Genomic DNA, 27,823 nt, shown 5'->3' with positions numbered 1-27,823 from the left:
CTTACGTATATCTTAGCGGGTAACACTACATTGAGAAAACGCCATAAAAAAGAAAGAGGCAGTGGTGCAAGTTTAGTCAATAGGTACACTGCAAATTCTTAATAAAAGTTATCAAAGATTTATAAATGCTGTTAAAATCAATAATAAAGTTACTTATATTCTAATTGAGTACCTAGTCATTTAAAAAAATATTGACCACTCAAGTTCAAATTTATTAGCTTTAAACAATAAACACGATCATCAAGTATTGAAGATTATATTAAGAAAGTATAAGTAAAAGTACTAAAAATCGTTATTTTATAATTCAACCAAGCAAAAGCGTAAAATATCCAAAGGAATAATTGCTTCACAATAATTATGCTAGTGTGGCGATACCCTAAGAACACATTCGTCTACGTAGCACGTTGCTGTGCTTGTACAACAAATGTTTATTTAAATCTACCCACATTTATCCTTGTACTTTACTCATATTATTTTTAGTAGGAAATATATTATGTAGCAATAATATTATAAGGAAGCTTTGGTTTGATTTTACATGCGTAAATCATGAATACTGCGAGATAATAATAATTATAGCAGAACTTTATAACCTTTAATTATGACTCAATGTTTAAAACACGAAAGCTTTATGTAATAATAATTTTGGCATGCATATAACATAAACAACATAAACCTATAAAATACCCACCTTATAAAATACACACAAAGATTTAAACAGCATCCAAACAATTCATATTGAAAGAATTTGTCGATTAATCTCTCACACTCAAAATTAAAAATTGTTACTAATACCACATTTAAGATATCAGGAGCTTACTTAACCCACATTCCAACGCCTTAAACCACATAATAAAAATTAAAAGTTAAAGAAACAAATTATCAAAACAGTAAAGAAATAAAGGACAATTACTAAAATAACAATTTGAAACAATATTCTAAACGAACATTACATAATTTCATACGTTGCAATTCGTACGTTTCATCTTAAACCCGAAAAGCCTTAAATCCACACTTGCAACCTCACTTGGCCTACAGAGTAAACTAACACTAGACGCTCCCGTAATTTCCGTGCCATGTCTATCTTTCGTAGCTCTACATCGATTTATATCTGCTGAGCGATTTTATACTCTATGCTTTGGGAATTGAGTTGAAATTTAAAATTGGAACGTAGTGATGATTCAGATTTTACTTACCTAGTTAGAGAACTTGATCCAGGTTTTGAATTACACGAATGTAGACAGAGTACATAGTGTAATAAGCTGTTTTTATCATTGAATATTTGGAGATTAATAAGCGGTTTTGGGAATGTATTTATTTTAGAAAATGTGCAAATTGGAGTTTTAAAACAAATATTGTTATTGTTATTACAATTTTGTTAAGTCAAGTATGTATAAGGGTAGGAAAATTACTAAACTAAACTAAATATTTACTACCTTACTACTAAACTAATTAAATACCTACTACCTACTAATGAAACAAATATTTAAGCATGCAAGCAGAGAAACCAAAATCCTACTAATATTATATTATTATGTGTGAAAATAACTCTGTCGTTACGCTTACACACATAAACAACTGATATGAATCAGTTTTGATAAAAGTAGAAACAAGAATAGACTTTTTTTCTGTTTTATTGGCCACAATCTCGCCTGATGTTAAGCTGAGATGTGATCGATGGAACGCGCTTCCCTAGAAGGTACCTGTTCACTCTACGCTTGAATACTTTCTCATAAAAGGACATACTAGTTTACATAAAAAAAAACAAAACATGATTGTGTGATGCCGGGGATGAAAATATTATGTACATGTCTGTAAAGTTCAAAATTTAAGTACACACAAGCAAAGCCGAGCAGAAAGGTAGGTAGTTTATTAAAATTAGAACTTATTTCGGCCTACATATTGTTAATTAACATGATTACAATTTTAATTGCGTATCATTATGAAAGGTGTAAAACGCTTAATTTTCAGAGTTAAAATTAAAAAGCTCGTGTAAAAAATGCAGATTACATTTTAAAAAATCCAATTTAATTATGAAGTCTATGTTATATGAATTAAACGAACTAATTATTTATTAAAATGATAGCAATTAACTCTGAAATTTCAACATATCACAAGAAGGTATCATTTACTTCCTTTGTGTGTGTGTGTGTATTTGTGTGAGTGAGTATCAATTCATTTAATATTCTCATTTGTTAATAATTAATTAACGGGAAATATATAAAGCTATTAAACATATAATAGGGACATATAAATGTACATTAAACATAACATTACGATCGTATATTAATTACTAGCTTAGAAAAACCCGCATAGTTCCCGTTCCCGTGGGATTTCCGGGATAAAACCTATCCTATGTCACGTCCTTTCTCGGGTATCAAAATATCTCTATACCAAATTTCATGCAAATTGGTTCAGTAGTTAAGGCGTGATTGAGTTACTTTTTTATGAACAAGACAGACAGACAGAGTTACTTTTTTATGAACTAGCTTTCCGCCCGCGGCTTCGCCCGCGTTTTGAAAGAAAAACCCGCATAGTTCCCGTTCCCATGGGATTTCCGGGATGAAACCTATCCTATGTGTTAATCCAAGTTACCCTCTATATGTGTGCTAAATTTCATTGTAAGTTTCAGTAGTATTTGCGTGAAAGAGTAACAAAGACACACACATACAAATTTTCGCATTTATAATATTAGTAGGAAGTAGGATGAAACATTTATTTATATCTAAACTACATAATAATATATTTTATGTTTAAACAAAAAAAAAAGCTTAATGTTGCTCAAATTTCGAATTATATTAATATTTGAATGAATGAATAAAGGTCTTATTTTATTTAATGCACAAAATAGAAATATCAAATATCAATAAACTTTAAAAAAGTATTAACTTAAAAAATTATTAGAACAGATCCCATAACATTGTATAGCCTAAGCTTTAATTCCGCACTCAAACCAATCAAAAATAAACTTTATTTGATTTCTTGGACACTGCCAAACGTCACACTTAAATATTTATCACAATTCACTTCAATTAGTCAAAAGATTATTATCAGTTCGACGAAGTTTTTCGGCCCTCCAGTAGCAATTATACTAATTAACGGTTTATAGGAATGGTGACTTGTCAAAAGTCGCTAGATAACTTTTAATAGCAATTTTAATTGGAAGGAGCGTTGCAATCGGTTAGGGTGCGTTTCCACTATGTGCAAGGGAAATGTGTCTTACGAGGATGTCTAACTGTGCTGTGAAAATGTTTGGTACGAAGATATGAAAATATGCCTTCTATTGCGCAAAATTGTAGTACTAATAAACCTCTAGCACATTCCTCGCACACATCCCTCGCTTGTTTTGTATGCGAAAGGAATGTAGCACCGCTAAGCCATTACCACCAGAGCTGCGGTGACCGAGGCGAATAAATGAAGCGATACTATTGTTTCTTTAAAAATACATTCCTCGCTATACATCCTCGCACGTCTCTGGTGGAAACGCAGCCTTATTATATGGATTTTGTGTGCAATTTAGAAGCTTTGGAATTATGAACACATGTCGCTTACTGATGGTTAATTAGAGATAAACCTAGGTATTATGTTACTGTTCGGCAGCTATTATTAAGTATTGTACTATGAATTCCGTTTAATAGTTATTTCAGTTGCATAAAATAATTATTATATGTTTTGGCATTAATACTAAAATTCAATGAGTGATAATTAATTATCAATTAAAATAACGCACTAATCTAACTATATTGAAACTAAGCGTGTGTAGGTACATAATTATGTATTGTATAATTAAACACATTTGAATTATATTATTCTATTATACCTACCCCGACACATTAATATATTACCTAAACTCATAATTTTCCGCTAGTTAAAAAGTTCTATTCATTTACAAAGTAAACTTACTTTATAAAAACATTGAAAACATCTACAATTATTTAAGTTATGTTTTTATTTAAAATACACTCCAATTGAAAAGCTCCTTATTTTTTGAAGTCTGTTGAAAAGAAACTTGTCACATTTTTAGTCTACAAATAAATTATTCGAGTCTAGAATAACATACACATAAAGTTTTCTTAAAAACCTATTGAAAGTTAGTATCAAATTGTTTCAATATGAAAGTAGAATGAAGTTTAGACGTAGTGTCTTGCACAGGCTAGGAACGTGTTACATACAAAGGAGCTCTAGGAATTGAGTTAAGAGACGCTTGTTTCCATTGTTGAAGGAGGCACGTGATGTAGTATACAGGGTGTAATCGTTAAGTGTGCACAGGCGATTATTCCGTAACTATTACAGATATCAAAAAACTTTAAACTGATATCGAAAGTATTTAACCTAATGAGTAAAATGGCCATAATAAATTTTTAAAAATAAAACGAGAAATATCTAAAAAATTAACTTGAAACCCTCCCATACATTTAGTATGAGATACGAATATCCCATGTACATGGGTTGATCCAAAAGTTATGATAATCAATATTAAACAAGGTCATTACAGTTATAATAATTATGTAGTTCTCTAGATAGTCTTTTAACTAGAAAATATACTTCAATATTTTTTTCCTAAACTTAAAAAAAAAAAAAAAACTTTGACTTCATCCACAAAAACCCCTCCACGCGGCCATAACTTCGCTGTCGTCTTAAAATAATTTATTGCTAAGAAAGTGTTTCTTGTGCCGAGGAAAGAGATAAAAGTAAATAGGAGCTAGATCTTAAAAAATAGGGTAGGTTTTCAAGCATTTGGAATGCCGATTTTTGAATGGCAGCCATCGCAACTGACACTTTGTGATCTGGTGCGTTGTCTTGGTGAAACAGCGTTCAGGTCCGCAGTTTGCCATGTCTCTTTTCCTTACTAACCTACCGCAATCTTTTAATTTGGTCTGTTTAGTAAGAGCCCAATAAAGTGGCTACCTTTTTAAAATATTCCACCATAATTATTCCTTAAGCGTCCCAAAAAACTACCGTTTTAATCTAACCTACTGATTTTCACTTTGAATTTTTTCATCGTCACTTTGGAAGCTCGCATCCAGGACATTGATTGTTTTTTGGTTTCAGCATAAACATGGTGAACTCAGGTAATGTCCATGATCACAAAACGTGACAAAAAATTATCCTGATATCATTAAAAATTTAGAAATTTACCTTCCACATGTCGAATCGTTGTTTCTTCTTTTCGTCGCGAAACATTCTAGCACGCACGGTTCACATTCAAATTAATGTAAATAATTGGAAACGTGGCCTGTTGATATGATTTTTTTGTGATTACTTAGTGAATACATGAGCAAGCAAAAAATATTTATTTTATATTTTTATGTGCACAGGAAATACCCAATTATCATTACTTTTGGATCAACCTAGTACATTTAATATGAAATATTTTAGCTTTTTCTTTCTTTTTTTTGGTTTTCTGCTTTAATTACTTCGCAAATTTGAAGGGAAGTTCATTTAGAAACTGTAAATAGAGCTCCTCATTGTATTGCACAATGAGGACATCACTTCGAAAATCTGCTATGAATACAAAATGTATGGGAAATAAAATGTATGGGAGCGTTTAATGTAACATTTTTGGATATTTCTCGTTTTATTTTTAAAAATTTATTATGGCCATTTTACTCATTAGGTTAAGTACTTTCGATATCAGTTTAAAGTTTTTTGGTATCTGCAATAGTTACGGAATAATCGCTTGTGCACACTTAACGATTACACCCTGTATAATCATATTATGGTAATTTAGAATCAGTAGTTTTCGTTGTTTGGATATTTGTTGTTTTATGACCATTATTTGAGTATTTTCAAATGTGCTTAAAAAGTTGAAGCTAATAGAAATAAAAATGTGTGTTATCTTAATATGAGTTATCTTAAAACAATATATTTATTTTATTCAGTTTACTTATACACACTTCTTTATAACACTTTTTAACGAGAAGATGTCGTGCATGAATACCAAGCTGCGTTAGATAGCCTGGTTATGTCGACTTTTATTGACAAAATTCTTGTTTAATCAGAAGGTTTATGACTCTTTCAACACAAGTATATGATTTTTATTTACAAAAAACTCACTAGATTATTACAAAATCCTGTTTTGTTAAATATAAAATTGTGTCTTTTCTTGCATAAGTATAATACTTAGTTGTTTATATACAGACTAAATCAATGAGAAACCTAGCGATTAATTCAGCCATAATTTACCATGCCGTGACAGTACAGTATATTTACAGACTTATGCGAAAAAAAAGCTCGAGCTACTTAAGCGATTATTTCCCGTGCCGTGCTACAACGCAACCGCTCACCACTCTACGCACCACGTTATTAGATCATAGGTGGCGTTATGCGGCAAAGAGGCTATGTTTTATGTATGCGGCGTCCATCCGACAATAACGAGAGGCCGATATTAGGTTTTTCTCACAAATATGTTGTTTCGCTGTAACGGAGGCTTTCGTCTCGATGGGATATGGGAAACGATTTCGCCTTTGAAATATTGATACATTACTGGGCACGTCATTTGGTGGTTCGTACGTGGGTTGTTAGTTGGGGAATAAATGGGATATATGTAAAAAGTGTTGGTATTTCAGAATAAAATCCACCGTAGTAAACTGGCAATAGTAAAATAAGCAATGGGAAAGTCAAGCATTCATGATCTAGAACATTATATTTTTATTGCGAACTGAATATCTTGTAAAGGTCAGGATCACATGTGAAAAATTTGATGAAAATTCAGAGTTATAGTAACAGTAATAAAAGAGAATAGGAATTAGTATTGAAGTTACTCCTTAGAGATATAAAATATCATTTTGAAACATGCTTACTTAATAGGGACACTAAGAAACATAGTCTGATGATACGAAAACTACAAATTGAATTCGCCCAAAATTCTTTCAACAAAATCCACACTGCTTTCATAAAGTAGATATGCTAAATGAATAAACACACAAAATAATCAAACACGATTATATTAATATGCATAACATGATCCAATTTAAATTGTTTGTTTATTAATAAATTAATACTATACAAACAATCGCAAACAATAAAACATTGCCGGCATCATTATTCAATTTAACACGTAATATTTTAAGCCGGCTATGCTTTATGAGTATGAATTTTTAAATGGTTTTTCGATTATGAGGATTTTAAAATTACTCAGCAGATAATTTTTCTAAATTCTAGATATGGAACGCAGAATAGGGGTTGATAAGAAGTCCTTTTCTCGTTTAGCTCTTAGTAATTAGAGTTCCCAGTTGTATTTTTCGTAAACTATTTCATTCTGTTCATCATGCATTTCCAGAAAACGCACCTCAGTCGGTAAAACTAGAACGTAACTCCATGACAATTTTCATCAATCATAGGAATTGGTTTTAATAAAAACATTTAGCAAATTATTATACATATAACATTTAGTATACGAGTAAATAACTTATTTAATTGTCTCCTATCTGTAGTATTATAGTCTGTAGCTGCAATAAACAAACAATACAAAAATATTATTCGAAACATTCAACCTTACTACCAAACTGCGGACCGTCACCGTTCCAAAACAAAGTTCTCTCAACTAGTCTAAATATATCGGCCTCCCCCATGAAAAACTGTCCTGAATACAGAATTGCAGTGACATCAGATATTTTTGGATCGGCATATCTTGGACACTTGCCAGAGATCAGACAAAATAAGCGCCAGTAATAAAAAACCACAATCAGCTACTAAGTTCGATGTAAACTGCATCCAGTATATTTGGATTAAGACTATGCAAATGCATTGGTAAAGATCCAGAAAATTCCAGCACCATAACAAGTAGTATAAACATTTATAGTCTTGAGTAAAAATATAGTTAATATTTATTTAGTATGGCAACAAATGGTGTCATTAGAATTAAAAATGTGTGGTTAATCCTTACTATATCTCAATTAAAACCCAAGAAGATAAATTCTTCCAAAATAGAGGTATTTATTGAATGTGCATCTATTCTGACCAAATAGTAAATACTCAACATTGTCGCTAACTATCTCAAGTATTTGGTACTACAAGATAACAGAATTAAAGCCAATTCGTTCGTCTGTCTAAATTCGAAAATTAAAAGGCACAAAAAGGCTCGATACAAATTAAATTTAGATGTTCTCGAAGCCAGTTAAAATCAAATGAAGCAGGAAAGGTAGAGTAAATAGATACGACGCTGGCGATACGCCAAGAGGCGACAGTTTTAGAAGATGCCACGTGTCACGACAATTTTGCTGTTTCGCGGCAATTTTTTATCAAAGTCCGGGGACGCTCGCGCTGAGCCAAATAGTGTAGCGTTAAGTCCGACGATTTTACGTATATCGTGGATCTTACTGTAATAGGTTTTTTTGTAAGAATCACTTTGCTAAATGTGTCTTTTAAATTTTCGTGAATGCTTGCCCACTTGACTTAGCGTTTTCACCGTTCATCTACGTTCGTTCTGTCCTTTCTACTTTCTTCTCACCTCTCAGGTTAATGCGGGATTAAAAAAATCATAATAGATGTAGTTCATTGCTCATATAATAATTTTTAAGATCAATGCAGCTTTCAATTCAAGTTTTAATTAATAAGTCTTTTTTTTCTATAAATTATAAACATATTGTACTTCTAAGTTGCTGAATGAAAAGAATATAGTGCGAACAGCTCTTGTGAATATTTTACAAAGATTTTATAGGCCAATATTGAGGTTGAAAAAGGGTAACTTATATTTAAAAATATCTATCGTTACTTAAACTTTATTGTTTTCATTTACAAGGCGGTTAATAACCATTTTGGAATTAGACATTAATTCTTAACAAAAACGTATTCTTCGTATCCTCTTTTTGTTTATAATATTCAATGAGGAGCCGAAACATCAGTCACTGGCTGTCGTTGTCAGACGATAAATGATTACTTTAAGGTATTTCTTTTTTATGTACAAGTAAACAGCGTCACGGATCATTAAATAAACATTTCTGAATATTAACAAAGACTCTTACTATACTACTTACGGACTACTTACTATTTTAAAATATTTCTACTACAGAAAAGTAAAAACTGCTTTTTGTAAAAACTGCTTTCCGAACCTACGGTGAATAATTATTTATTTTTGTATTTTGACAATTCGCAAGCGCTTCGATTTCGTTTAGAAAAACTATTCGATTAAATAAATGTTCAGTAAGAAATACAGTAAACATTTTTGATAGTGGCTTCATGTTTTGTTCTTCCACAAGAAATGAATACATATAGGCAACATGATCCACGCTTCATAAATACTGAAGAGACAAGCGTGTAGCCATTTTGACTCGATGCTAACGACCTAGCGCTTATTTTGTACACCTGCACGATATAATTAGACGAAAGGTATTTTTAATCCTGGATGGACTAATGAAAGAACTATGTTGTTTCGTAGTAAATTCAACGGTTATGGTATAATGTTGGAAATGTTTTAATAAAATGTCTCTAATGCTGTATACATAAATTATATCTAACGATGCATTAGAGTAATTTGGATACTTCAAATATTAGAGGTATTTTTTGTTTATTGATGTTTTTATAATTTCCGATAATTTCAATAATCGTCTTAACTGTAATACAATTAAGTTATAACATTTTGGAATTACCACACACACTTCCTACATTAACAAAACTTTTAATTCTCACCAATAACGATACAAAAAATCTCTAAAAGATCTCTTATCAAAAAAGGACCATCTAAAAAGTGACATTTATTTATATCCGTCATATCCACTACATATTTGCTTTCCTATTATCTTCAAACACAAAAACTACGTTATAACAGTAGCCAGTGATACGCAAAAAAAAGGTTATTCAGAAACTGTCGCACAACGAGCAATCGATACAAATCGGTTTTGTTGCAAGTTACAGAATTAAGGATTCAATCCGATCTAAATTCAATTCTGCCTGAAACCACTATTCACTTGAAACTGAAACTACCTTTAAAATAAAACCATTCAGTTTAATACCGACAACGCGAAAATGGAAGTGAAGTTTTTAAATCTACGAAACCAGCAAGGCTGGTTATTTCTTTTGGGCAAGCGTTTGATCAGTGAATTTCGTCTGGTAGTAGTGTCCTCTGTCTATCATTGGAATTAATATCAGTTTAATACAATTATTAAAACCTTTAGGCTTTTTGTTAGCAATTTTTATATTAATACTTAATTGATTTCTTCAGCGAAAGTAGCGATTTTAATAATAATGAATGCGTAAAATATTATAAATAATATGCATTGTGGTCCCTTATAGAATTAAATTTGTGCGATGTAAGAATCATGGATATTGTTTAAAATATGGGAGCTATCCCATACGTTTTAAGTTTATTTTTTACACACATTATTTTATTACTTCAACTAGATTTCTTTTAGAAACGTGTTATTTGCCAGAAACGTTAAAAAATCTATTCTTTATCTTTGTAACAACAGTAAACAGTTTTTCATGCATCAAAGAAGAATTTTTTTTTCTATCGATGCTTTTTAAGATTCATATCTTTAAGAATCTCGACCTTAACGTGATCATAACTTCGCGAGTAATAAAGGAACACTTTAAAATACTTCAGACGTCCTGGGTCAAAGGTCGATGGTTTGAAATAATAACCCCAGAAACAAAGCTCGTTTGGTCTTATATTTCAAACAAGTTGAACAATTATCTTACTAACTTTTAACCGCACTCTTAACTCTCTCTCTCTCTCTCTCTCTCTCTTTTAACTCTCTTATAACTCCTCTGTATTGGACATTTGAAAAGGTTTTTATGGACATAAAATTATTGAATCGATTTGGCTGATTTTATATATTGAATCGAATTCAGACCAAATAAACCTATATTGGGTTTATTATAATTAAATGAAAATATATGATATGATATTTATACTACACCTACTACTATTCTCATCATGAAAGTTAACATAGATCAATGTTTGTTACTCCCTCGCAAAAATAACTTTTAGAATCTAGATTAAAGTCAACATGAGATAGGTCATGGTTAAACCTACATGATACTTTATATTCAGGTTTCACGCAAGCCCACGTGCCAAAACTAATCTATACTAATACTATAAAGCTGAAGAGTTTGTTTGTTTGTTTGAACGCGCTAATCTCATCAATCAATCTCTCATATATTATTGTTCAAAATTAAAGCCAGGCTGACTTACGAATATATACTAACTGTAGATTTTTCTACATGCCAATCTATTTAGATTTAAGCCCAGTCGTATTCGGGGTGGCTTGTGTTAAAATAAATCAATGTCGTTCTAATTACACACCAATTCTACAACAGGTGTGAGAAACATTACAAGACATAGGTCGTTAGGCCGAATATATCACTTATCTATTTCTAGGTCTTATTATACAGACTTTGGATGTGCCCTAAATGTTATCTACGGTGCAATAAATTATAAGTCTAGTCATTATGAGCTAGTTTCCTATCTTACTTCTGTAATAAAAGCGTAAGATTGTGAGGATTGATGGATGGATATGGTACTCTTTAAGAAAATGGTATCTGGATAATATTTTGAATGAAGATTCGAACAAACATGTTGCCTCATTTATTTCTGGGAAGTCGAAATCGGAAGCAGAAGCTTGTTTAAGTAAACACAGCAAAAATAGCAGCATATTTTAATGGGGAAATTCGTAGGTAGATCATTCAAAACTATCCCAAATTAATCTTAAATGTAATACAAATAGTGTCGTTAAAAATACAAAAAGCAATTCCTCAATAATCTTAATTATACATGAAATAGCCAAGATTAACCCATACTTCCAGTTATGAGAAATAATACCCCATTCGCGAAACTCGATTCTAAGCTTACTCTATAAAATATTTTAATGACCAAGATATAACGTATCCGATGATAAAATACGACTTAAATCGTACAGTTATTTGCTATTAGGTACTATTCTACATAATCTCTTTAAGCCACAACACTCGATATATGGCTCGTAAAGTGTACTTTAGACCTGATATATTATGTAGTACAAAGCTTTGTAAGTTGTGTTTAATTTTATAATTGTTATTTCGGTTCTTGTTTGATGTTGTATGGACTTGCTTTATACATTACTAGCAACCTGCCCCGGCTTCGCCCGTGGTGCATATTTCGCAATAAAAGTTAGCCTATGTCCTTTCTCGGGTATCAAAATATCTCCATACCAAATTTCATGCAAATTGGTTCAGTAGTTTAGGCGTGATTGAGTAACAGACAGACAGACAGACAGAGTTACTTTTGCATTTATAATATTAGTATGGATTTTATGGGTTAGGTTAGCATGCATGGATTCACATGTTGCTTTGTTCTTTGTACCTACCTGGATAGAAAAATTGCTTGTCTAGTTAGAATGCTACATTTCAACCAGGATCATGATAGTTACATGTCTTTATTCATTATTCGTTAAATGTTTTTTTCACTCTACATAAAAACGTATTTGTTCATCTATTTAATAGAAAATATATAACATTAAACTAGCCGTTTACTTTGACTACACTCATATTTACTCGAATTAAAGCCAAAAATTTCATCTACCATTTGCTTTTTTGTATTTCAAAAAATTGTCCCACTAGAGGTACTAACCTCGTTGCATTCACTAGGTCATAAATTAGCCCAACATTTGAGTTATTTTTTATTGACAAGTAATGTAATATAACGGAGTCGGCCGTGCACCAAAACATCATTTCAATTTGGCGCACAGCCAGAGAAAGGCCGAATGCGACACTGCCTGCGAGTAGATACAGAAAATTCAATACCGTGCATACAACCATGGTTTAAGCGTAGCCTCTAATTTTGGTGAGCTAAGGCACACTTTCAAAACCCTCAAAGTACAGTGTCCATTTGAGTTACATGATACTTGTGGTCAACGCATTTTGGATTGGGAAAGGTCCAGTATTATTTACCTTATTATTTCTGTGAAGATACATTTATAATGCCATATTTATAATTTGATCGATTGTAGAGATGTGTGTAAAGTAAAGGAGACTACTTATTTAAAAAGGTTGTGAAAAATGTATGCACGCAATTATTTCTTGTAAATGGAAACATTAGTAAGAAGCGCTATAGTAAAAACTAAATATCTCAATATAATGTTCATAAATTGCTACACTAATAACGTTACTTCAAATTCTCAAACATTCCAGAATAATTTGTATAGGTAACAACTCAATCTTATCCATTCTACAGAAACATCAAAATAATCATTACGTATAGAATTGAAAGAGCAGAAATAATATGATCTTGAGCGTGAATAATAATCATGTTTTTGACTTTTTTCTCTGCTTTAAATGTTTAAAAATGCAATTATTATGATAATAATATAATACTCACTTGATTCCACAATCTCCATACTCGTCCTGATTAGAATCACCAACACAAACACTATTTCACTCAAATTCGCCATTTTCACTGTTTCCAATCACTTTTACACCACTTTTCGTATCACCATCACGTTCTTCATTATTATCACTATCTGTTTTATCCATAGGTATTCTGGTATTTATTTCGATGGAAATAATTTTACATTTATATTGCTATCTTTTTTTGTTTCGTTGTCTTCATCTACAGCTGTTATTAATTTCTTAAACTAAATCCAGTTCAACTTTGTCATTATTATTTTCTATTTTTTGTCTCTTGCCAGTAACGAAGCCAATTATATCGCATGCCTCTTGTCGTTTTCTTTAATTAAACCTGTCTATTTTTATTTCACTCAAAATGTCATATTATTTGGGAGATATCCAAAATTTCACTCCTCACCAACGGGAACTGAAATCTGAAAATAATATTTGTTAATGTAAACAAAATTCAATTCACTATTTAGATTTATGAAGTTTGCATTTGAATTGATTGTGTAAACATCGGAGTTCTTTAATCTACGTAATATCAGTTTATTTAAATAGAAGTGACTAATCTGAACTATTTTCGTCTTAATTTTTCTATTAGTCATCGCCTCTTAAAGCCCACTCACTAAGTCATATAAATTTGTTCGTTTTAAATAAGATTTGCAGAGAGTTAAGCTATTGATATCATTGAATCGTTAAAATATGAGACATTAAATGATTTTTTTTTTTTTGTTTTTAGTTCAGCTGTCACAAAATTTTCACAAAAATTAAAACTTATTATGCGTCGTTTTCAGTTTTTAGTGACACCAACAGTTTTGTTAAATTACCGTCAATTATATCATCTCCAACTAATACATGAATTTAATGAAAACAACCATTTAACAAGACACTCACATCAAACGTTACGCATAGTATCCGTGAGTCACGCGCGGGTCACAATATTTTGGTCGTTTGTCACATCCGCCGCGCTAATAATAAAAAGTCCCTCCGGATGTATCGTTTCCTTTGCCTTGAAAATAATCGGATCCAATTAGTACCGGTTTTGGTAATTAGTGAAATGCTCTTTTGTGGTGTATTTGAATGTTTCTAACGTTGGATGATGATACAGACGAGATACGTGGAATATTTCTCCTAATGTTATTTCTTTGATACATTTTCTTGATTTTACTTTCAATTACCGTTAGAAGAAATATTGTGAATCATTCAGAATTTTACGATCTATGATATATCTTAAAATTGTATATGTATATTATGTATATTATGTACTTATCAACGTTTGTATTTCCTTAAAAATCTCTAATCTAACCTGTTAATTAATACCAAAAAAAAAGATAATGAACTCAAAAATTCCTCTTAAATATTTTTTTCTAAATTTTCTTACCAGAAATTATTCGTAAACAAAATAATTAGGTAATCTTACAAAAGAAAATTAAAATTATGTTTCACGGAACTGTACAATAACTTGCTTGTTAGGGAGAAATTGATAAGGATCATGAGGGTAGCATAAATTATATTATCATAAAGAGAATTACTTTAATTTCTGCAGGAAGACTTTTTAATTAAACATTGTTGGAAATTAATTTGTAGATAACAATTTGTTCGTCTATTCATTTCAATTATATTGCTTTTAGGGAAACATGACATTTATAATTAACTACCCGCAGCTGATTTTGCGTGTCATGAAATATGGTACTCATTTTATTGGTTTAGGTTGATGTATTCATTCTTGCTATGTAATATGATTATTCTAAAATAGTTTTAATTAAACAGTGTACAGAGAGCATTTAAACGTACCACGGATATGTAAAACATAAATGTTGTATATGTATACGCTTTATGGCCAAAATTAACACGACACTATACGAAATAATATTAATGTACTTATGTGAATTGTAATTAAGTTATTATTTGGTGTATCAATTAAAATTAAATAAATAAACATCTAGGTATGATATGACATGGCAAGTATAGTAACATAATAAAACACCTTAAACATTTTCCTTAATAGCTCTTTGTCTTGTCAATAGATCATTGTCAAACTATTAAAAAACCAAAGTGTATTTATTCATTCACACCCGTAATCATACTTGAAAGAATCTATTAGAAAACGAAGCTATTTCTAACAACACTAATCGAAAAACGTCACAACATTGTAACGGTAGGGGGACTTAAACTTCTGTCATCAGCTAAAAAAGGAACTTGCATCTTGACAAACTTCGTGCAGTGAAGTTAAATAAAGAATCGAAAGGAGATACAATATGGTAAGTCATTATAATACCTTTTGATGTGAGTGCTTTGATGTGTGACGTTTGTATACTGAAGATGATTTGCCTCAGTTGGCACTTGGTTATTAGAGGTCGTGTACACTGGTTAAAACTAATGAAGAATGTAATTTTTCTCCTATTCTATAATAATTCTAATATTATATTGAGAATTCAAACTAACTAGTGATGATATGATTTTCATGTTTTTCTTGATAATGTAGTTACTGTATCTAATTAACAAGATTATAGCATATAAGGAAATTTATTTATCTTCTTGAATTCCTGATAACTTTGAATGTATGTGTCATCGTCTCTTGCTATTTTCTATGAATTCTATACTCCAATTTAATAAAATTAATTATTGCGTTAATCTTTCAAAAAACTTTTACACTCTCTATTCGATTACTAATAAAAAAATTGTCACCATTTTTTCAGAATGTTAAAAGTTTTCGATACCAAACGCTTTGAGGTTAACCGTGGCAAGTGGAAGCTTATAATGAATCTAATTATAGACGGTATTTTCGTCGGTATGTATAACGACGTGTTGACTGACGTACCCCCCCGTACGTTTAAATTAATATACGAGCACTTTCAAATGAACGGGAATAGGGAGTGTTAAAAATATTAAAATTAAATGTTCCGTAATTATTTACAAGTTTTTATGGCTTTCCTCCGGTCTCTATTTTCAGTGTTTTAATTTTATAGTTTTTGAAGATTTTCACTTGTAGTGGTGAAAATAGTTTGCCATGAATTAATGCTTACGTATTCTTAAAATATTATTTTATTTCTTATTTTTTAAGTAGACAAAACCGGTATCTAGGATTGATATCAATGAACAGAAGCGCTAAAACTAATCACTGGATTAATTTTTTAGCACTTATGTTTCTCCACAAATTGTGGATCAAAAAAAAATAATATTAGTTCTTTTTTTGTTTCCTAATATTTTTTATATATCCTGTTCTAAATGTAGAATGTTTAGTAGAAAAGACAGAGAGATTCATTTTACAAAAACAAACTCTTTAATTATACATTTTTAAATACAACTTCCACAAACATAACATGTTTTATAAAATAACTTTTCTAAGTATGTCACGCGGTCAGCTAGGAGCTAATTAAAACATTTTAATGAGTACATTTTAAATTAACTAACATCTAAGAAAAATTATGCAATCCTCAATGTATAATTTTCTCTTTTAAGATCTTACAGAATCATATCGTATTACATGATAATAAGCTCCAAAAACATCAAGAGAATAGCTGATATTATTTCTAGATCAAACTTTGTGTATCTTCATTGCTTTTTTAATGGAAGTACGGAAATTCGTTATAAATTATCAAAATTAAGTTTTGTACGCTGAATTTATTTTATATGTTAGTTGTTTATAAAGGATCTATTATTGAAATAGTATTTTTTTAATAAATGATGAAAAACGTGGATGTTTAATTAATGATTCAATTTTTACTGAACACACATAACATTATAACGAACATTAAAAGGAGTAAGATAAGAAATGACATATAAAAAACGTAAAATAACTTGTAATATCAAAGACAAATAACCTCTCAACCATTTGATTACTGTCACAGACTAAATATATTTAGAACCGACTTATTATACCGCCCGACTTATTATAATCTATTAGTTTTATTTTTACACAACAAAACTAAACGACGTTTAAATCTTAAGGCGGGAATAGTTCGATGTATTTACGTTTTGTTTCCATTTTAGTAGATCTATTACTAAACATTAGTTCTTGGAAATGCACCGTGTGGTTTACGCTCGGCGCCGGCGCAATTAAAATCAAGAATATTGTGACCGGTAAAGCTCTTTGTACATTTATCATTCGTATTTACATGTACAATTTTTTTAGTACTTCTAAGGATACGTCATATTAACAGAAATAAAAATTGAAACATGAAATTTGTACCCCGAAGGCTATTGATGTTTAATTGTACTATAAATTTGCGTAAATGTGTAATTGTAGAATTTTAAATGTGTAGCTGTGCAATTCTGTATTGTAATACTATTATATTTTTAAAACTATCATTTGTTTACTCTAATTAATTATCATATTTATGAAAACAAATAAAAATTCACATAACATTAATTCATGGGCGTAGCCACGGTGGGGCAGGGTGGGGCACTTAGCTTTAACCTGGATGGTAGGTAGATACCTAACCAAATCTAAAAATTGAAGTAAGTACCTACTAACTCTTTTGACTGACTAACACCTAACAAGTGTCATACGCCCAGCGACCAAACGGTTGAAGATTTTTGGATCTATTTCGTGGTGTGGTAGGTGAACAATAAGGTGTTTTGAATAAGAATAATTCGAATAACGAATTACACACGAAAAAAGAAAATAGCTGAGGTTTCTATGTTACATGAACTGTAAGAAAAATGAGTATAGTAGGTACCCCAATTAGTTACCCCACTAACTTATCTAATTTCACTTTTGTTGTTTTACACGTTCTACAACTCACTGATACTTTTTACTTTAAATGCCTTCGCGAATGCCTTCGCGAATGCCTTCGCGAATGCCTTCGCAAATGCCTTCGCGAATGCCATCGCAAATGCCTTCGCGAATGCCTTCGCGAATGCCATCGCAAATGCCTTCGCGAGTGCCTTCGCGAGTGCCTTCGCGAATGCCTTCGCGAATGCCATCGCGAATGCCTTCACAAATGCCTTCGCAAATGCCTTCGCGAGTGCCTTCGCGAATGCCTTCGCAAATGCCTTCGGAAATGCCGGCGGTACAGCCGCCGGCATTTGAAGACCTGGATATAACTTTGGGTACATACTTGGTACATACAGTTGCTTTTTACATATTATTTTTTATTGTTGCCCCACCTTGAGCCCATGGCTAGCTACGCCCATGCATTAATTCAACATGATAAAAGATACTCCAATGAGCTCACGTAAACAGAAATAACACACCAATTTATCGTTGATGAAATTGAAATTGTCAATTTTACTTAACCAGAATGCAGTTCAGAATATAAGGTTCGTAATGACTAAGTACCATTCATGTGCCTACTACACGCACCGCGAGCCGAGCCACGAACCGTACACGTCCAAGAACAAATCTTATTCTAATTTATTCATCGTCTAGACTGGGGTAGAACTAGAAGCCTTTAAAAATAATAAAAAGATAAAAAATCGCAGTCGGATGAAACCCATTAGAAAAGGAGGGGAATATGATGAAAATGAAAGGAAAAATAAATTACGGTCACTCCGAGTTCGGGAAGTGGGAGGGGGGAGCTTTTAAGAGAAAAAAAAATGTTTTCTCTCGATTTCCAACAAAACTACAAGTCCTACGGAAAAACGTTCAATGAAAAAGTTGTAGGTAAAAGATCTACAACTTTTGTATTAACAATTTTTTCACATAACCTCAAAATTTAGGTGAAAAATTCAAAAAACCATGTGTTTGGTTTTTTATTTTTATCTGCTTCAAATTTTATTTATTTTCTATGAAATTTGGTGGAAACTTATTTTATTATGTCCCAAATACATTGTAATTTTTTTGTTTGAAAATATTTATTTTTGCGCCTTATTTTGAATTAATACTAAAAAAACAACCTAATTTTCAATCGAAAAGTCACCCGTCAAAATATCAGCTTTTTTCAAAAACTTGGGGAGCCTTTTGTTCATTAAAATCTCTACTTTCATATTGTGTAAAAAAAATAAACATTACCGTAGTAAATGTTCTCAGGAAATGCATACAAACAGTGTGATAATGAGCATTTACTAAATCAGGCACACTTCTCGAACTCTATATCTTCTCTTGCATCGGCTTTTCGGTAATATTTCAAAAGAAAAAAAATAATCTATTCTAAGTATAATATTTCACAGCATATTCAAAAGCAAAATGATGTCGATAAAAACATTTCAGGTAGTTTGAGAAGTGTGCCTGATTTAGTAAAAGCTCGTTATCACAATGTAGACGTTGACGGATTTGATATTTCAGTTTTTTAAAGAAAAGGGTTGTCCCTGATTCATAAAACTGAAAGAATAAATTAAACTCTATTGCTCTGGCAGGATCACGGGTGGCAGAAAATCAGGAGTTGAAGTTTTTCTATTCTTAAAAGGTTCATAATGACGGATTTGTCCAGGGATCGGTACCACTCTGGGCGGTTTCCGTGCGTGTAGTGAATGGTAAGCATTAATGATTAAACTAAATAGTAAACCTAGACATCTATTAGCCTCGTTCATCTGTAGTGATCAGCGGGATCGTTTAAATTATTTTAATAGCAATTTGTCACGTGTCAGAATTATCATGATGCCAATTAGAGTAGTTTCATATGACGTGAGTCAGATGTAATGAAGGTGCTGGCGCCTGGAGATCATTATTAATGAATAAGGGAAAGAATTGCTCATAAGAGAATATGTAGAACCGCCTGCGTTAAATGAACTTTGAAAATCGTTTCTTTGATACCTGGTAGTTTATGGTGGTCTTGAAAAGACTTGCATTTTCTTTGCTCAACATCAACTTAATGCTCTATGGTGCAATTTTAAACTTTTATAATATCGTATAGGGATCAGTTTATATCGTATTTTGTATCGCTTTTATAATTGACTTCTTTAATTATTTTCTCGCAGTCATTTATTCCTTCTTTATGAGTTCCAATTCTACGTACCTACTCTATTAAAGCAATTGCATCTTACTGCATAAATTATTACGCCACAAACATTACCTATGTCCTACAAACGGTATAAATTAGTGTCCGTCGTGTTTATTCCCACAAATATCATATGACATGCCTATTTAGATGTTTAGACAAGTAAAATCGATCGCTCAGAGCATTCCTGTTAACAAAACAAGGCATTGTCATGTAAAGTGATGTTGTATGAAGCTAGTTTCTAAAACACAGGTAATTACAGATGTCGTATTGTTTTTAACGACACACATTGTATTTTGGATTTTTAAAGCAGACATGTATTAAGTTTGTTTTATGAACCTTTTTAATGTAATAATTGATATTACGTTTTCTATGTTATTGATTATGTTTTAATATTTACTCTATAATTTAAAGAACAGTGGTTCAAAGGAGCTTTTAGATCGAATAGGTCCTCGTGCTCATTTAGAGAAGACACTTCAACTATTTTATTTCGTCCTACACCTATATGAAACAACTGTCTTCGCACGGTGTAGAATTCAAACATCTAATCTGCTAGCACATCTTCCATCTAATATTCCATATAATATCTAAAAATTATTTTGATATTTTTGCATAATTTAATTAAAATTATAAAATTAATATTTTCAAGAAAATATTTCATGAAAATAAAGTTGTTACCTAATAACGTTAACTTTTCTTTTCACTCGTGAAATTATACAATTATCTGGCTTTCTACTGATTCAATTACTGTAATTTAATATCGCTGGTCTATGTCGGCTAATTAATTTTATGAAACGCTATATTTGTGTAAGATTTGTGTCATATTTGATAGCATTATTTCAATATAAAATAACATTTCATAGAAATGTGACTGAATTTAATTTCGATTTCTTGGTATTCATGATACTGTTGAGTGTAGGTAATTATCTTGTTCTTATAATATTGTATTACATATTATTTTTGCAGTCTTAATGTGATAGGAATTTCTCAATTTCTCTCATTAAGCTTCAAGTATGACAGTTTATTAATCTGTATATTTATATTGGGTATCGATCATGCTTCAGTATTTATTGAACCACGCTAGTTACTAGTTATTATTCTGTGCTCAAGGATATTTTGGTAACCAGACTAATGATACTTTTTGAAGGTCAAGGTCGTGTCAAAGTTCCGTGTCCCTTGTTTAGCATGAGGCAGGCATTAACACTACTCAATCTCGAATTCGATTTTTGTATCGTAGTAAAAATTGGATTGCCGTCGATCAGATTCTTCTTTGCCAGAGGATAATATAATTCCTCTGGCAATCGGTAGCAACATTATAGATTTTTTCCCACATGGACTTATTTTAGAAGCCCTTAGAATTGTCTTAATATATATGAATATTTAAAATTATAGGGCAACAGTTAGGTTATTAGGAGGTTCACATATCCTAGGCTAGCAAAATCGCAGTTCGCACGTTCTATAGGGGTCCCACCTGCTCGCTTCCTCCAATCAATTTGAAGCTAGTGTCACTTTATATTGTGGCCAATTTGTGACAAGTGTGTCACCGTTGATGTGTTCATGATTTATGATATAATATATTTCTTGCATTTATCTTGTTCGTAGTAAGATATGTGACTCACACAGCACACTATAAGAGGGATGTTTTTAATTGCTACTTATCTATAGGTACTAATATTATAAAGCTGAAGAGTTTGTTTGTTTGTTTGAACGCGCTAATCTCAGGAACAAAAATTCTTTCGGTGTTAGATAGCCCATTTATCGAGGAAGGCTATAGGTTATATATTATCATCACGCTAAGATCAACAGGAGCGGAGCAATGCGGGTGAAGCCACGGAGCACAGCTAGTATATAAATATTCCGATTTATACATAAAAACCAAAGGTTTTAGAGTTAAAACAATAAGTGTTGGTTGATTGATGTTGCTTTTATTACGAATTTTCATTAGCGTGAATCTTTTGACTGTTTAAATATATCTGTCGCTTTTATCACCATTTATAGATACCATTAGATACTAATATCATGAAAATATTTTATCAAGCTTTTTGTATGTAATTTATAGCCAGCTGTATGCAGCCTTATTCCTGAAATTTCATTTACATACATGGGCTATATTTTTTTTTTCATTCCTGTACATTCTTGAAAGAATTACGGTGAGCGGTCAATAGCCACTAAAAGTGACTTTAAAGATAAATTGTTAAAGTTGGTAAAAAGTAGTTTTCAGTTGCAGTACGTACAGAGCGGACTCATTATATTATGTTTTACAATATAATTGGTCGTAGGTAGTGATCGCTTACCACCAGGCGAACACGTTATAAGCATAATATTCTGTATATCTTTGTTCGCATGAATATAGATCTAGGTACTTATTAAAAAAAATTGAGTTAAAAGCATTTTAAATAGATTAATCGAGTAAAGTTCCACATCTGTGGAGTATTTGGTTATTTATGAGATATAAGTCGCTGAAACATGTGGCAATGTGACGTATATTTTTGGGCGGAAATAAACAAAAATGAATTGTTCATAATAGTGAATTTATTTTCAGTGTAGACAGTGGTAGTCAGTCTGACGTGCGATGTTTGAACTTTGGTATGGATCAAAATACGCTTGTTACGAAGTTTAAAAATAGCGACAAAAAGTAACTACTTTCAACATTTTTCGCGTATAGGAGATGCCGATTAGCAGATAGGTTTTTTAACAATTTCGATTATTATTATGTATAAAATGTATTCCATGTTATAGTTTTATAATTATTTAGAGTTAGAGTTTAAACACTTTAAAGTAATTTTCGTCATTTCTATCACAATTATATCTGCTGGCCACAATTGACACGATTTATTCAAATCCTAAAAACCAAGAGCATAGTCAACAAAGCACTTGAAGCGGTATTTTAAAAAGGAGCATTAAGGATCTCAAATCGTCGTCAGGAGGAGAGGGGGGGGGGGGGTCCGTTTGTTTTTGTATTCGCAAGTCTTAATGGAATGTCCAAATTACCATTCACTTTTGATAATGCATTTCAAAGGGAATATTTGTTTGTAATTTAACGTCCAATCGTTCGCAACGTATTTGTTATTTCCTCAAAGCGAAATGTTTATTTGGCATTTAATTGGATATTTTATTGCTATTCGCTGCCCGATAAACAATTCCTTTGAAGGTTTTGTGACGGAGTTTTTATTCAGATTTCGATTGGAGGGAATAAGTGACCCATGGATTTTCTTAACATTCTAATGTAATAGATGTGTAGCTGTTTCGTGATTGATTCATTCTGAACAATTCTTTGTATTTGATTGTGCTGATACAATATTTTTTTTACAGATAAATAATTTAACAAAGATTCTTTAAGAATAATTCAATACTGAAGACCTGAAATCATTGGTATAATATATTATCTACCTACCTGTTTACTAATTTCATAATATTATGTAAATTTTAAAACCGTGCATACTGATAAATGTTAAATTAAAATCTTATTGTAATTTTTTGGATTACGCCTGACTTCATTTTTTATTTTTTTAGTTTTCTATAGATTATTCATTTAATACAATAAATAACCAAGACCAACTTATTTAATCTGTATTCCTCCGCCTCTTTCGTCAATTTATTTTTCCTCTGAATCTTTTAAATCCAAATAACATAGCCAACCCCGCAGTCGAATCCATTTAGCGGTTTTGAAAGGTTGACAAACGTGATTTTTTTATTATATGATAGTAGATCAATCACAATACGAACCACCCCCATGGCCTACATTTATCATTCGTTCAAGTACTTCCGTGTTTGTCCGGGTTACATTGATATTAATTGAGGCCATAAATCTTGACTGATAGCATTTCCCTTTTCTGAGTTCTTGGTACTAACACTAGTATTAACCGACTATGTGAAATAGTAAGCTAATGCGAAGTGTTAGCAATATATCATTATAGATGATTCACCTCATATTTCTTTTTAATGCAGAGTGAAATTTTATAATATGTATTAAACATTATGTTTACATAATATCATATAATAGTCTATCTCTATTTTCACTTTTTAAATTAATTACCTTTGTCATCTATTCCGATCAACACTATTGTTATATAATTATTACACTAGCTGCGCTCCGCGGTTTCACTCGCGTGGATCCACTTCTGTTGGTCTTAGCGTGATGAACTGATGATATAATAGCCTTCCTCGTTAAATGGGCTATTAAACACCGAAAGAATTTTTCAAATCGGAACAGTAGGTAGTTCTTGAGATTAGCGCATTCAAACAAACAAACAAACTCTTCAGCTTTATAATTATATAAGTATAGATTATGTGCATTTTGACCCTGACCTTCCTCATGTTAGTATACTACCTACGCCGTACGCGATTCCGATACGAATTCTGATCTATTCTTTTCATTCCTAAGAACATTGTTTATAGCTATATAAGAATTACATAAAAAATATAGTATCTATATGTGTGACTGCGTCTTCTAACCTATATTATTGGAAAAATTTGTTATGAGCCTGTCTACAACTTGGTAGATAGGTACAAAATCAAATCGCTAATTGCTAAAAGCTAACGAATGTTGACATAGTCTTTGTTTAAACCAGTCCAAATATTTAGACTACACATCAAATGTAAGACAAAACGGCTTGTAATTCGCACATGTGATCTCCTATTCCATACATTTAGAATTTTTGCTATTTATAATATGACCTTGGCATTGTTACAGTAATTTATAGTACTTAACACTTTAACATTTTTCATTTTTTTTTTTTGCAACAGTATCCTTAAACTGACTATTCTACTAATATTATAAACTAGATTTCCGCCCGCGGCTTCGCCCGCGTTTGCAAAGGAAAACCCGCATAGTTCCCGTTCCCGTGGGATTTCCGGGATAAAAACTATCCTATGTGTTAATCCAAGTTACCCTCTATATGTGTGCTAAATTTCATTGTAATCGGTTCAGTAGTTTTTACGTGAAAGAGTAACAAACATCCATACATCCATACATCCATACATCCATACAAACTTTCGCATTTATAATATTAGTAGGATAAGTACGAAAGTTTGTGAGGATGGATTATTTATGTGTATGTTTGTTATTCTTTCACGGAAATACTACGGAACCGATAACAATGAAATTTAGCACACACAAAGAAATTTAATCGAAAAATCGCACGGGAACGGGCACTATTCGAGTTTTTCTTTGAAAAAGCGGGCGAAGCCGCGGGCGGAAAGCTAGTACCTATATTATAAGTATAAAGCACTACCTAGTTTTTCTTTATAGTAAAACCACATATTCTAACAATAATTAAATAAATTTCTCCGGTATCAAAAAAGAATAAAAAGTATGGAAGGAATTGAAATTCGAAATTGATAACGAAGATTTAAAACCTATAAATAAGTATTGAGTAGATATATAACCTATATACATTTTGAATGTATGTATAAGGTAGGTATTTAACAGCCCTTCATTCTATAAATATTTAGATAGTTTTATTAAGTACCTACCTTTGTTAAAACTGCGCTTCGATAAGAAGATAGAATTCCCCTTTTTTCGATATTTACACAAACAATAACAAAATAATAACTAAATTCTCTTAAAATAATTAAAAACAATCACATAATTTGCAGCCTTCTAGACCCTTTTTCTTTTTATGTGTAGGTTGCCAGTTAATTCCAGAAGAAAAAATATTAACGAAACAATAGTTTTTTTTTTAAATAAAAATTCGAATAATATGTACATCATATAAATCCAAATTCAACATTCCAATAACATACCAAATTAAAAAAGAACACTCCATAAAAAAGCACTAAACGTCACAATAATTCCCGCCAACATCGATTGACCACAGATTATCAAACGTCACTGAACCGCCATTTTGACGCGCGCGCGCGCTGCGTTCCCGCTAACTACTGCCCGTGATTACGATCTCGATTACTATAAATAAATTTATCTCCCTAGTGTGGGATACTATAGTCACAGATAATATCAAACGCTATGCGTAGGCGTCTACGCATTTGTCCTTTGATTTTATGCATTTTGTTATTTTGCACAGCTGCGACTTTTCATGGAATGCTTGTTAGTTGATTCGTGAAGATATCCCTATAAAGTAAAGGTAAGTAACTAACGCAATGTTTAATTACAATTTTATTTTATTTATTTACATACCTGAGTATTGACATTAAAATTGCGAATTTAACCTTTATTCATGTTTTTTATCTTTAATGCTAATAATTTAGGTTGTAAAACGATAGTGATAATAAATACTAATGTAATGTACTAAGTACTAACATAGCAATTAAGAAATTATTAACAAGTAGTTCTATGATGTTCTAATAATAAATGAATTTAATTTTTTAATAATTCAACAGCGAATGTAACTCTTCGTAAACAAGTATTATAATCTGGATATTCATTATTATCTAAAAGAAATGTGGGCGGATCGCTGTTCCTCAACCTCAAAAAAATGATAACGTAATTATCTCCAAAAACCTAACAAAATTCTTTATTATATTTGCAAATAACATTGTCTATAAATAGTTTTACACGTGCATCGATTTAATATTCCAAAACTTTAAATATCAAAATCTCCATATACATAATTATAGGTAAACTGTTTTGATGTTAAACAATAAAACTTCGTGAAAACCATTGTGAAAACATGAAAACTATCTAGATATAAATCACGTTGTTATAATAAACACTTTCAGATTTCTCTTGTTTTCTATCTATACTAATATTATAAAGCTGAACAGTTCGTTTGTTCGTTTGAACTCTCGGTCCGATTTGAAATTCGGTGTTAGATAGCCCATTTTTCGAGGAAGGCTATAGGCTATAATATATCACGCTAAGACCAACAGGCCATAATATTATGAACTCAACTCCTCAATTATCCACCAAACAAAAAAATAAACTCTTTAGCTTTATAATATTACTAGCTTTCCTCCCGCGGCTTCGCCCGCGTATTTAAAGAAAAACCCGCATAGTTCCCGTTCCCGTGGAATATTCGGGATAAAATATATCCTATGTGTTAATCCAAGTGACCCTCTTTATGTGTGCTAAATTTAATTGTAATCGGTTCAGTAGTATTTGCGTGAAAGAGTAACAAACGGACACATACACATCCTCACAAACTTTCGCATTTATAATATTAGGAGGATTAGTATAGATATATATATATTATGTATTCCAAAACTAATAAGTAATAACAGTTAGAGTAAAACATCCGCGTTTCAAAATCGCTCGCTACTCAATATAAACAGCTAATTTGCATACATTATATTATTTGCTTTCAAATGTTAATATCTTCTTGAATGTTTTTTGAAATCTCCGCGCTATGAGCAATTGTTAGTCGAGAGCATTCGTTAAGGTCATTTGCTTGAATTTAAATAAATATGTAATTCAATAAGATGTTAGTACCTACGTAGAATATATGCGTACTTTAAAATGAAAATTTCACGATTCTTTGCGTTTTACAAATTATAATAATATGTATCAATATAACATATCATATTACACAATATTATTCTAGAAATGATTCGATAATGTTGATATCTAACTTAGAAATATTCTTTCAGAATTCACAACATAAAAATTGTTTAAATTACTGTACCTACTAATCGTTTATGACAGGTAACAACTTTACGCCCTATTTTCCTTCTCAAGATGCCAA

At 31.3% G+C, this 27,823-nt stretch overlaps 1 protein-coding gene across 1 annotated transcript in view; it reads right to left on the bottom strand.

The window, feature by feature from the left end:
- LOC123699465 (carcinoembryonic antigen-related cell adhesion molecule 5-like) overlaps window positions 1–26,053 on the bottom strand; it is a 95,359-nt gene extending 69,306 nt beyond the window's left edge. Inside the window, exons 1-2 of the mRNA XM_045646405.1 lie at window positions 25,929–26,053; window positions 13,292–13,733 (exon numbers count right to left, since the gene is read on the bottom strand). Of these exons, the coding sequence (XP_045502361.1) occupies window positions 13,292–13,364 (73 nt within the window). The 5' untranslated portion in view covers window positions 13,365–13,733; window positions 25,929–26,053. The remainder of the gene's footprint in view (window positions 1–13,291; window positions 13,734–25,928) is intronic.
- Window positions 26,054–27,823: the final 1,770 nt, after the last annotated feature.

Source organism: Colias croceus, chromosome 18 (genome assembly GCF_905220415.1).
Source record: "Colias croceus chromosome 18, ilColCroc2.1".
NCBI classification, from domain to species: domain Eukaryota; kingdom Metazoa; phylum Arthropoda; class Insecta; order Lepidoptera; family Pieridae; genus Colias; species Colias croceus.
Note: the sequence above shows the minus strand (reverse complement) of the source record. Positions and strands in the feature narration are given on the sequence as shown.